Here is a 12063-nt window from a genome sequence, read left to right on the forward strand (position 1 = left end):
ATGATGTATATTCTTTAATCTTGGTATTTTTAATTTCTCCTATTTCTTGTGGTGTAAGTATTTTAATTTCTTCTTCAAAGAGTTTTTTCCAATATTCTTGATTTTGTATTTCAATCATTTCTTTTTTTTTGATTTCTATTTTGTTTCTTATTTTGATATTGTTTGTATCTTCTTTATGTGTTATTGTGGTATTTGTTTTTCTTATATTGATATTGTTTATTTCTATTGAAGTTATTATTAAAGTGTTTATGACGATGATTATAATTGAAGTGATGAGTGAAACGATTTGTATCATCTATGTTGTGATATTTATGGTAATAATTGTTATTGTAATGATTAGTGTGATTATTCATGTATCTCTGTCCATACAGATAATACCTATTTTCACTCATTCTTCTGTCATTTATATTTCTTGGTTGATGTGAATTTCTTCTTTTTTGGTTATTTATTTTTTTATATTTTTTGTGGTGTCTCCTGTAATGCATCTTTTTATTTTCAATCTCACTTGAAAATATAAAATAACAAAAAATAAAATAAGTAAAAAATATGACAAATGTATTTTTAAATAACACAAAAAATTAAAACAAGTTTGGTATGTGTCATTAGTAAAAATAACTATTAACATTTTTTAATTCTATTTTAAGAATTTCTTTTTGATAAGATAATCGTCGTTAAATCAACAATTATTAAATTTCGTTATATATACCTGTACGTGAAAGAAACATAGTAAATCCCCAACCAATCCGGGATTTAAAATAAAGTTGAAAAGGGATTTTAAATTTAATACAAAAAAAAAATGATAATATATCCGTGAGAAAATTATAAGAAAATAAAAACATAAAAAGAATGAAATGCCGTGAATAAGATAAGAATCTTCTGAATAGTCTTTTTTTAACTCAAACAAGTTTCTTTTCAAAACAAACTAATAATTCTAAATATAACAAATGGAAATTGAATTAACCCTCCTTGGTGCTAAGAACATTGTAGCTAATAACTTTGGAGGAACAAGTGATGGGTATGTCAAGTTTGAGACTCGTTCCACAAAACAATTAAAAACAAAAATTGCAGCATCAACGGTTAATCCAATTTGGAATGAAAAATTTGATATTATTGCTGAACCAAAAGAAGAAATAGTGTTTCATATTTTTGGTCATGTTTTAGTAACAAGAGATGATTGTTTAGGAGATGCTGTATTAGTAGTACCTGCAATGGTAAGTGGAGAATATTGGCATGACTGTATTCCTATTTCAAAGAAAGGATTTTTATATGTTTCACTTCATTGTAAAAAAGGAGTAACATCATCATTACAACACCCATTTGATCCCAGTGCTGATATGGTTATAAGAATAGACTTTATTAGAGCAATTCATTTAGGAAGGAATTCAACGAATCCACAAATAGCAAAACTTATAATTAAAACACCAAGTCAAAAGGAACAAGTGTCAAATTTATTTACATTTAACCTAACAACAAATATAGGAGAAACATTTATTTTAAGATGTAAACCTGGAGAAAAAATGGAAATTAAAATTAAACAACCAGGTATTATTTCTTCACATTCAAGTGTTGATAAAACTTCTTATATAATTCCTGATATGAGAGAAGGAGAAAAATCTGAAGAACATCTTCCAGGGAAAAAAGGATGTACTTTAGATTGTACTATTCAATGTATAAGAAGTGTTTATCATAATGTTATTCCACGATATATTCCAAAAGATAATGATATTAATAAAGATAAAGATATGAAATTTTATATATATTTTGTTCGTGCTAAAAATATTATTGCAAATGATTTAGGAGGAACAAGTGATGGTTATGTTAAATTTAAAACTACTAAATCAAAAGAAAAAAAAACATACGTATTCTCTCCTTCAATTAATCCTAATTGGAATCAGTGTTTTAGAATTACTGAATCAATTGGAGAAGAAATTATATTTCATCTATTTGATCGTGATACTTTTACATCAGATGATTCTCTTGGAGATGCTAAATGGAAAGTTGAACAATTATTAAATAATCAATGGAAAAAATTAGAATTAGAAATAAATAAAAGAGGTACATTATATCTTGAAGTTAAAAGAGTCAGAACTATTAGTGAAACTTATAAACACTATATGAATTCTCAACAACTTCATTCTCAACAACCCTCTATTCAAATAGAACATCCTGTACCACAATATCCTCAACGATATCAACAACTTACAGAAGATTTTTCATAACATTTATTTTTTGTTTTTCTTTTTATTAATTCTATTCTTTTTCATTCTTTTTTTTAAAAAAAATTTTAATTACAGTATTCTTTTTATTTTAAAAACACTAAATGTTGTTATTTTTGTTTCTTTGTTGTTTTATGAATTGATTGTTAATTGAATAATATTCATTTCTTCATTAGTTAGTTTTGTGATGATGTAATTGGTTCTATTAAAAAATAACTACAATTAAATTTTTAAAGGTATTTACTATTTAGTAAAAAAAATAATACTCTTTATATTCATAATAATTAAAATCACTAAAATAATAGTATTATATAATGAGAGATTATTTAGTAACATGTTTTTATCGTTCGTGTTTTACTTAAAAAAATATGAAAAAGAAAATGTAAAAAAGAAATAAATATTATTTTTAATGAAACTAAATTTATATAACAATTAATTGATATAACAACAATTAGTTTTTCTTCATATTGAGAAGTGATTACTTCAATTTCTTCAATATACTCTACTTCTACAATAAAGTAAAAGAAAATATGTAATGAAAAACAAATTAAAGTAAAACTCTTTAAGAAAAACTTAAATAATCAATAAATAAAAAGTGATATAAATGAATTTTCTATTGTACTTTAAGACTAATTGCTTATTCATTATTTAATCATTCTTTAACCTTTCATTGTTGAGAAGTGAGAGTTTTTATTCTTCATTCTTTTATTTACATTATATCAATGTCTTTTCATATTTCATCAACTTAAAGTATTCTTCATTTAATTATCTATCTCTTCTTTATTTGATTTTTATTATATATTAACACTCTTCTTTCTTTATTTGCTTATTTTATGGTAAAAGAATATATCCCTATTACCATATTATTATTAATTTCATGTATCAACAACAACCTCCACTTATCTTTGATAATAACCATATTGACAACTATAATTACATCCTAATAAGTAAGTACATTTTTCTATTATATAAGTAATAATCACTATAATTCCATTTATTATTGAGTAAGATGTTTTCTAACCAAAGGCAATATCATAACCAGACAACAATTGGTGACTTAACTCTTTGAGTTATTTTGATTTTTTTGTGATGTAACAGACTTACTATCTTCAAGTCTAGATACAATAAAATAGTTTTAAAAAATAAAAAAGAATAATAAAAAGAGATATATTTCTAATAATATCGATAAAAAGTGATTAAATATTAACACAGAGTTAATTAGATTTTACCTCAATAGATGCATCCCATAATGAACTATTATTATTATATTCTTTTTCACAAGCAACAAGAGTAGATTCAATTTCATTTAAAGTAGGACGAGTTTCAGGTTCTTTTAAAACACATAAACGTAATAAAGTAGCTAAACGAGGAGGGGTTGGAGGAGGAATAACAGGACGAAGATTAGAAGAAACTATTTGTTGAATAATTTGAGGTTCTTTTAAGTTTTGAATAATATATTCTTCGAAAGGTTTTGAATAAACATTGTAAATACATTTATAAACTAATTGCCATAAAATAATACCAAAAGAATATATATCAGATTTATCTGAAAATAATTCATTTGAAATGATTTCAGGAGCAGCACATAAACCATTCATTTTTTTAATTTTTTCTGATTCAATTCCTAATTCAAATAAAGCGAAATTACTTAGTTTAATAGTATAAACATCATCATATTCATTATTATCATCAATTTTTTTCTTTACAATAAGGATGTTAGAATCTTTAAGAATTCTATGTAAAATCCCTTGTTTATGTAAAAAACTTATTGCATCAATAATTTGAATTGCTAAATCAAATACTAATTTCCATCCAATAGTTTGTCTTTGAAGAAGATCCATTAAACTTCCATTATCACAATATTCCATTATTAATGCTTTTTCTTCTTCAAGAACACCAAAATATTTTAATAATCCATTACATTGTTTTAATGTTATTAATATTTTTGAATTTTCATTAAATAATTTAACATTTGTATTAGATCTTTCAAATGTTCTAATAATAACTGTAGTTGAATTATTTTCTTCTAGTATTGCAGTGAGTATTGTTCCAAATTCAACTTTTCTAACTTCTCCAGTATATTCACATGTTTCTTTTTTTCTAATCCATCCTTTTTCTGGTATTTCTCCTTCAAATAAAGTTCTTTTTGAAGGTATTTCTTTAATAGCTTTTTCAGGATCAATATCTTTTATTAATTTAAAATTTCTAACTAATTTCATTTGTTCTTCATTTTCAGTAACTCCCATTTGAAATAAAATTCTTGGAGAAACTTTTGCTAATGTCCATTTAAACATTTTATTCTTAACAAGAAGTTTAATTGAAGTTGGATCTGCACCAATATGTTCAAGATATTTAATAAGCTCTAATATATAGATAAATGTCCTTGCAAATGCTGTGCCTTTATATTTATTTTCACAAATAGATAATGGTGTTTCTCCTTGTTTGTTTGGTATATTAATGTCTGCTCCATAAAGTAATAAAATTGATAATAAATCTACTCGTTGCATATAAACTGCCCAATGTAATGCTGTTTGTCCTCCTTCTGTTTGAAAATTTACTAATGCTCCATTTCTAAGAAGTAATTCAACAAGTAACATACGAATTGATGGATTTTGAATTGCTCTATGAAGAGGTGTTTCATGAAGTCTATTTAATGCGTTAACATCTGCTCCACGTTTTAAAAACATATTAAAAGCTTCACTACAATTTGGATTTCTAAAATATGAACAAAAGAAATGAAGGGGAGTATTTTCATCTAAATTTTTTATATTTACATCAACATGACTATTATTTAATAATGTTAATATAATATGTTCATTATTATATTCTATAGCGGCTGTATGAAGAGCTGTATTCCCGAGATCATCTTTTTGATTTATTGAAGCTTTAAAATGTTCTAAACAATAAATCACAAGAAATAAACTATTCTTTTGAACTGCAGAAATTAAAGGAGTTTGGTCTTTTGATAATACTTTTTCATCTTCTTTTTCTCTATCTTGGAATAAATAACATGAAAGTGTAATAGTAGGAATAATACCATCTTTATATTTTAGCTTTTCATTTGTAATATCTTCTTTACAATCATTTGATGTTGACGTTTGATTGTCTTTATTAAATGGGTCTAAAACAAGTTCAATACAATGATGAGTATCATATGGTAATAAACTATTTAAAAGAATTTGTCCAGTATATATTTTATTTGGTTTATTTCTTTCTTTATTATGAAATTCAATATCAATAACATTAGAATTAGTGTCAATCCCAGTAAATTCAATTGTATTTGATGGTGGTTTAGGATAAATATTAACAGTATTTCTATTAATTTTTACTCTTTTCTCTTTCTTATTTATAAGAAACGTAAAAAAAGCTTCTCCTGGTGTGTTATTGACAGAAAATAAATTCATTGCTTTTGTTAATTCAATTCGTATTTTCCTCAAGATTGTTTCACCTGAAGAAGGATTTGTCATTCGTTTATTTTTTCTATCTCTTTTGAGTTACTTTTTTAATTTCTCTTTTTTTTTATTTTTTATTTTTTAAATTTTGTTTTTTGTAACATTATTAAATATCTTTTATCTTTTACATATCATTTTGTATTATTTATCTTGTAATTCAAAACTATTATTACTATCTTTTATTTCTTATCTTTTTTTTACTCCATCATTCTTTAACTTTTTTACTGACTATTTGGTTTTGTTTTTTTTTTCTGATATTAAGATATTTATTTGACTATTATATTCGTTTAATATATTCTCATAACGTATTAGTATTAAGATATCTTTTAGTTTGAAATTAAACAACAAACATCATAATAATTCAATGAGTAAGAATAAGAATATTGAAAGAAGTTCTTAAACAAACATAAAAACTCAAGAATCAATCAAAAATGAAAAGTAGAAAGAAAAGAGAGTAATTATACTTTATTTGTCAATAAGATTTAATTTATGAATCTTTTATAAGAGAAACAATTTGATTAAAGTTTATCAAATAAGAAGATTAACAAAATAATTATTATATCATTAAGAAGAATCATAAAAAAAAAATAAATATTATAAAAATAAAATAATTGAACTAAAGAAGAGGAGAATATTTTGTATATCGACAAATACTTGTTGGTTGAACCATAAATCCATTCTTTGTTTTTTTCAAATTGATGATACATTTTTTTCTTCTTGGAATATCTTGATTCTTATGAAGTACTCTAAACTTAGTTGACTTTACCATAGAATCAAATAATTTACTATCACTCCATGGAGTTTCACACCATTCATTAAATGATATTTCAAATGCACTATTAACATATGTTGAATCTTCATAAATAAGATCACTCCATTTAATTCTATTTCTACGTGTTTCTTCAGTAGCTTTACCAATATTTAAATACAATACACCAACATCTTGAATGTCAGCACTTAATACTTTTTCAAAAATATTTTGGAAACTACCAAAATAAGGAATACATGGATTTCCTAATTCTTTCATTGCAGTAATTAAATTAGGATATGATCCATCTTTTGGGTCAGTCAATTCATTAACCCAATTTCTAAGTTTAGACATATCATTACGAAGTATTGGTTTCTCGAATTTATTTAGTCTAAAAGAAGAAAACCCAATAGAAAGTCCCAAAGTTGCAAGGAGATTATGTCGTAACCAATACAATTGTGAAATTATTTCAATGAAATATTCATGAAATTCTTTATTTAATAATGGGTTTTGAACGCTTTCATATAATGATTGAGAGACCCAATATGCCAAAATATCAACTTTCTTTTTTAAATCAGTTGCTCCAATTCCAGCTCTTCTCATTTGTTTTGAATAAAAAATTGCACGAGGTGGACATTTAGTAAAAATACCAACATGTGCTTCAGTTAATTTTTGTGCAACAAATCTAGGATTTAATAATATATAAAAATATTGTGGTGGATATCTCCAAATACATCTTTTAAAGATAGGTAATTCATATTCTTCTTTCATTGATAATAATGAGGCATTAACAGTCCCTCCATTTTTATGAACTTTTAATAATTCTTCATAAATTGAATAAAGTCCACTCATATATTTACTTTCAAATGCTCTTGGAACTTTACGCCAATGTTCTAAAAGAAATCCTACATTAATAACTTTACGTTCATCTTCTTTTATTAAATGAATTAATGAAGCAAAAAAATCTTCTTGAGTAATTTTATACAATAAAGGAAGCCATCCATAACAATGAGAATAATTCACTTTGTTTGTAGAACAATTATCAAAAAATGTGTTTGGTGCTTTAGTCATATTATCACAATATTCATTATATTCAGTTTGAAATGGAGGACTGTTTTGTATTTTTAAATTCTTTTTAATAAGTATTTTACATTGGTCAAGTTTACTCTTCCAATCATTATTTTGTTCTTGAACAATTCGTTGCAAATTAATAAATTGGTCTACTAATGTAAATAATGTATAACTATTCTCATCAAATTTAACTGGTAAATATTCAGATAAAGTTCTTTGTGGCTTAGTTCGTGGAGATAATTCTGGGTTGGATGAAACCATTGATGACACTCCATCATTTTGAGTATTTAAATTATCTTCACTTGTTTCATTAGGAGTTTGTAAATTAGAAGTGGTAGTAGTTTTTGACTGATTATTTAAATAAGTATTACTAAGACTTTTTATTACATTTTCTAAATGAAGTAATGAAAACACAATAGTTTCTATTGTAATTAATAAAATAAGACAATCCCAATGATCGAAATTCGAAGTTAATGATGTTAAAATTACTTCAGTAAAGTGTATTAAATCTATAAAGAGATTGTTAATTAAATAATGAAGTCGAACAACAGTAATGCAATTAGAAGGGAATGACTGTGATGTAAGAAAATTAACATATTCTGTAATATTACTATAAAACTGAATAAAGTCTGTATTAATAAATTGTTTAGCGTTGTAATTAATACTAAAGTTTTTTAATTTACTTTTTATATTTTGTAAACTTTGATACAATGAATAGCCATGACATGTTTCAATCTGTAATTCATCAATGTCATTCATCATTTTAAATTGTTGAGGCAATGTCATTGCTCTTCGTGTTACTTGACAACTTGTCATTGTCTTCATACTTCTTCCTAAAAAATGTGTAGTAGAAGCAGATGCTTTCATTTTTTTTGTTTTATTTTTTCTCTTATTTTTAAGTTCTTTGGTTTTTATCTTTCCTTTTTGTTTTTGACATAACAATCAGTCTGGTAACATTTTCTGATTGTTTTATTCTTTTGTGTTTTATGAAGTAAAATGATCTAAAAATATAAATAGGAAGTCAAAACTGTATAATGAGTGATTGAGAAGGAAGGATAAAAAGTTCTTATGGAAATTACTTCTAAGATTATTATTAATTCTTAGAAATAAAGATGAAATAAATAAAATCATTCAGTTATGAATAACCAACAAAACTCCAAATGAAACCGATAGAACGATTGACGTCGAAACCAACAACGAAATCATAGTTTTTTAGTTTGAAATCTAAAAATTACATTTAAAAAGTATATGAAGAAGTTCTTTGCAAAAGTAACCAAACACGATAAAAAAGATGATAAAGATAAGGAGGAAAAGAAAAAAGAAGAGAAAAAGAAAGACAAATCTCATCACGAAAAAGAAGAGTCACAAAAAATAAAAGAAGAAGCTAAGAAGAAAGCTGAAGAAGAAGCTAAGAAGAAGGCAGAGGAAGAAGAAGCTAAGAAGAAAGCTGAAGAAGAAGCTAAAAAGAAAGCTGAAGAAGAAGCCAAAAAGAAAGCTGAAGAAGAAGCCAAAAAGAAAGCTGAAGAAGAAGCTAAGAAGAAGGCAGAGGAAGAAGAAGCTAAGAAGAAAGCTGAAGAAGAAGCCAAAAAGAAAGCTGAAGAAGAAGCTAAGAAGAAAGCTGAAGAAGAAGCTAAAAAGAAGGCAGAGGAAGAAGAAGCTAAAAAGAAGGCAGAGGAAGAAGAAGCTAAGAAGAAGGCAGAGGAAGAAGCTAAAAAGAAAGCTGAAGAAGAAGCTAAAAAGAAAGCTGAAGAAGAAGCTAAAAAGAAAGCTGAAGAAGAAGCTAAAAAGAAAGCTGAAGAAGAAGCTAAGAAGAAGGCAGAGGAAGAAAAGAAAAACCAGCCACAAGGACTAGGATTAGGTGGAGGATTAGGGCAGCCACAAGGATTAGGTCTTGGAGGTGGACTTGGACAACCACAAGGACTAGGACTTGGAGGTGGATTAGGATTAGGTGGAGGACTTGGACAACCACAAGGATTAGGACTTGGACAACCACAAGGATTAGGACTTGGACAACCACAAGGATTAGGACTTGGAGGTGGATTAGGATTAGGTGGAGGATTAGGGCAGCCACAAGGATTAGGTCTTGGAGGTGGACTTGGACAACCAAGTGGATTACCTAGTTTAGGACAACCAAGTATGCCAGTTACCTCTGAACAAGGAAGTGCTGGAATTAGTGGTGGAGAGCTTCAGATGAAAGGTACTGGTAAAAAAACAATAAAAAAGAAGAAGATGGGGGTTGCACAATCAGCATTCTTTGCACATGAAAATGAAGAAAAGGCAAATGCAATGTTAAGTAAGATTGCTGATGATGCAGTGTTAGTATTTGATTGTGGAAGTTCATTTATCAAAGTTGGGGTTGCAGGAGAAGAACAACCAAGAAAGGTTATTCCAACGTGTTATTGTGTGATAGAAGATGAAGAATATGAAGGAGGAGAAAGAAAAGAATTTGGATATAAAGCTATTGATGAAAATGCTAAGTTAATTTGGCCTCTTGATCCAAGAAATGATACTGATTGGGATGGGTTGTTTGACATTATCCAAAATATTTATCAAGTCGAATTAAACGAATTAGAACCAAGTGCCCATGCAGTAGTGATGACAGATTTACCAAACATGAATGAAGTTGCAACAGACAAAATCAAGTCTATGATGTTTAATGATTTGAATGTTCCATTTTTAAAAATAGTTAATCCAGCATTAATGGCATTGTATGCAGAAGGAAAGGAAACTGGTCTTGTAGTTGAAATTGGTAATAGAATGCAAATAGTACCAGCTGTCGATGGATTTGTTATTGATAGTGCTATAACTAAAATTAAAGGTAATGTTTCTGGGTTAACAGAGTATATGCAACGGTTATTAAGGTCATGTGGATATATTTATACAACGTCACAACAAATGGAATTAGTTAGAGCAATTAAAGAAAATGTTTGTTATGTTGCCCTTGACTATGATGCAGAAATGAAAAGAAAGCCTAGAGAAATTATGAAAGAATATAAAGTTCCTGGAAATGATAACACTTCTAAATTCTTCCAAGAACGATTCCAATGTCCAGAGGCTTTATTTAAACCAGAAAAGGTTGGTATTGATACAGAAGGATTACCACAAATGATCTTTGAATGTATTAAAAAATGTCCATTAACTTCAAGAAGACCATTGTTAAATCATATCATTTTGGCTGGAGGATCAACATTATTCCCTGGATTACCAGAAAGACTTGATCAAGACCTCAAAAAAATTTTAGAAGAAAATAAGATGAATTCAAGAGATGTTAAGATTATTGTTCATCAGAATAGAAAATATTTAGCATGGGCTGGTGCTGCTTTATTAGCTGGTATGTCTACATTACAAGATGAAGAACAATGCACAAAAGATTATTACGATAATAATTAAATTCACAACAACTTTTTATTTTTATTTTTTTAAGTCATAAACTTTTTTTATGTATTTTAGATTTTTGATATAAAAAGTGAAAAGAAAAGTCATACATATTATAAGGTAAATCTTTCTCTTTGTATGAAATTATTATGATTCCTGTATCACCTAAACAGTCAGACAAGTCTCAGTCAACTCAATTTCTTTATTCTCCAATTTATCAGAACCAGCCTGTCTCACCTTTTAATGGTTTATCACCTAATTATGGAGGTTATCAATCATCTCCTGTTCAAATAGTGTATGTAAGTGAACCTCAAGCAAAACTATTATTTGTATTAGGATTTATATTTTGTTGTTTATGGCCAATTAATGCATGTTTATACCGTCATTCAACAAATAAACAAATTCAACAATGGGTTCAATTGTCTATACTTTGTTTTTTCCTTTCATTAATTTTATTTTCATTAGTAATTATCTTTGTAGTTATTGGAATCAATTATGAATTGTTCGCATCACTTAATTGATATTTCAATTGAACCATTTCTTTCACTTTTGAAAACAAAATAGTGCAACTTAAATAGAAAAAGTACATCAAGAAAATCAATCTAACGTATAATAAAATATTGTGTTTTGTATTATTTAAGACCAACCAAATGAAGTAGATAATCCCAAAATGTTTTTCTTGGTTGAATAACTAATTGTTGGAGAACATCACCACAGCCATATTCTTCTCCAAATTGATTAATACCATTTACTAAATATTGTTTTCCATTTGCTGACATTAAACCATTGGAGATCATTTTATGAGCATCATTAACAGAAGAATAAACAATTTTTATATCCCCATTATTAGTTTGATTTACTGCTTCTATCTTACCATTTTTTTTTGCTTCTTCAATAATTTTACCCATTTCAGATAATGGTGCATTTTTAATAATAATAGAACGTTGATTATTCATTTGACTTGGACCATCAGATAATGTAGTTAAAGGGGTAGACATAAACACTGATGTTCTTCTTAATTGTGGTTGTCTTAATCCATTATTTAATGGAGTGTCTACAATAGAATTTCGTGGTAATGATATAGAAGGTTGTTTTGTTTTTTTTTGGTTAAACAATGTTACTGGTCTTTCATTTTTTGTTCTAATATCCATATTTAAATATGAAGAAGGTAGTTCTGTTACATTAATTTCATGTACATATC

General features: G+C 26.7%; 6 protein-coding genes across 6 annotated transcripts, besides 2 other annotated features; 3 read left to right on the forward strand and 3 right to left on the reverse strand.

The window, feature by feature from the left end:
* Positions 1–487: part of a repeat region that runs on past the window's edge.
* Positions 488–944: 457 nt separating this feature from the next.
* Positions 945–2219, forward strand: EHI_048600 (uncharacterized protein; the record flags this gene model as incomplete). Its single annotated transcript, XM_647632.1, has 1 exon — positions 945–2219. One exon carries the CDS (start codon positions 945–947, stop codon positions 2217–2219), a length of 1275 nt encoding a protein of 424 aa, XP_652724.1.
* A 426-nt stretch (positions 2220–2645) lies between these two features.
* Positions 2646–2736: a repeat region.
* A 694-nt stretch (positions 2737–3430) lies between these two features.
* On the reverse strand, positions 3431–5683 carry EHI_048610 (protein kinase, putative; the record flags this gene model as incomplete). The annotated part of the gene is made up of 1 exon (XM_647633.1): positions 3431–5683. One exon carries the CDS (start codon positions 5681–5683, stop codon positions 3431–3433), a length of 2253 nt encoding a protein of 750 aa, XP_652725.1.
* Positions 5684–6284: 601 nt separating this feature from the next.
* EHI_048620 (uncharacterized protein) lies at positions 6285–8354 on the reverse strand (the record flags this gene model as incomplete). Its single annotated transcript, XM_647634.2, has 1 exon — positions 6285–8354. One exon carries the CDS (start codon positions 8352–8354, stop codon positions 6285–6287), a length of 2070 nt encoding a protein of 689 aa, XP_652726.2.
* A 381-nt stretch (positions 8355–8735) lies between these two features.
* Positions 8736–10890, forward strand: EHI_048630 (actin, putative; the record flags this gene model as incomplete). The annotated part of the gene is made up of 1 exon (XM_647635.2): positions 8736–10890. The coding sequence occupies one exon, from the start codon at positions 8736–8738 to the stop codon at positions 10875–10877; it is 2142 nt and encodes a 713-aa protein (XP_652727.1). The 3' UTR covers positions 10878–10890.
* A 121-nt stretch (positions 10891–11011) lies between these two features.
* On the forward strand, positions 11012–11383 carry EHI_048640 (uncharacterized protein; the record flags this gene model as incomplete). The annotated part of the gene is made up of 1 exon (XM_647636.1): positions 11012–11383. One exon carries the CDS (start codon positions 11012–11014, stop codon positions 11381–11383), a length of 372 nt encoding a protein of 123 aa, XP_652728.1.
* A 111-nt stretch (positions 11384–11494) lies between these two features.
* EHI_048650 (uncharacterized protein) lies at positions 11495–12013 on the reverse strand (the record flags this gene model as incomplete). The annotated part of the gene is made up of 1 exon (XM_647637.1): positions 11495–12013. The coding sequence occupies one exon, from the start codon at positions 12011–12013 to the stop codon at positions 11495–11497; it is 519 nt and encodes a 172-aa protein (XP_652729.1).
* Positions 12014–12063: the final 50 nt, after the last annotated feature.

Source organism: Entamoeba histolytica, genomic scaffold (genome assembly GCF_000208925.1).
Source record: "Entamoeba histolytica HM-1:IMSS scf_1104750517047 genomic scaffold, whole genome shotgun sequence".
NCBI lineage: Eukaryota > Evosea > Mastigamoebida > Endamoebidae > Entamoeba > Entamoeba histolytica.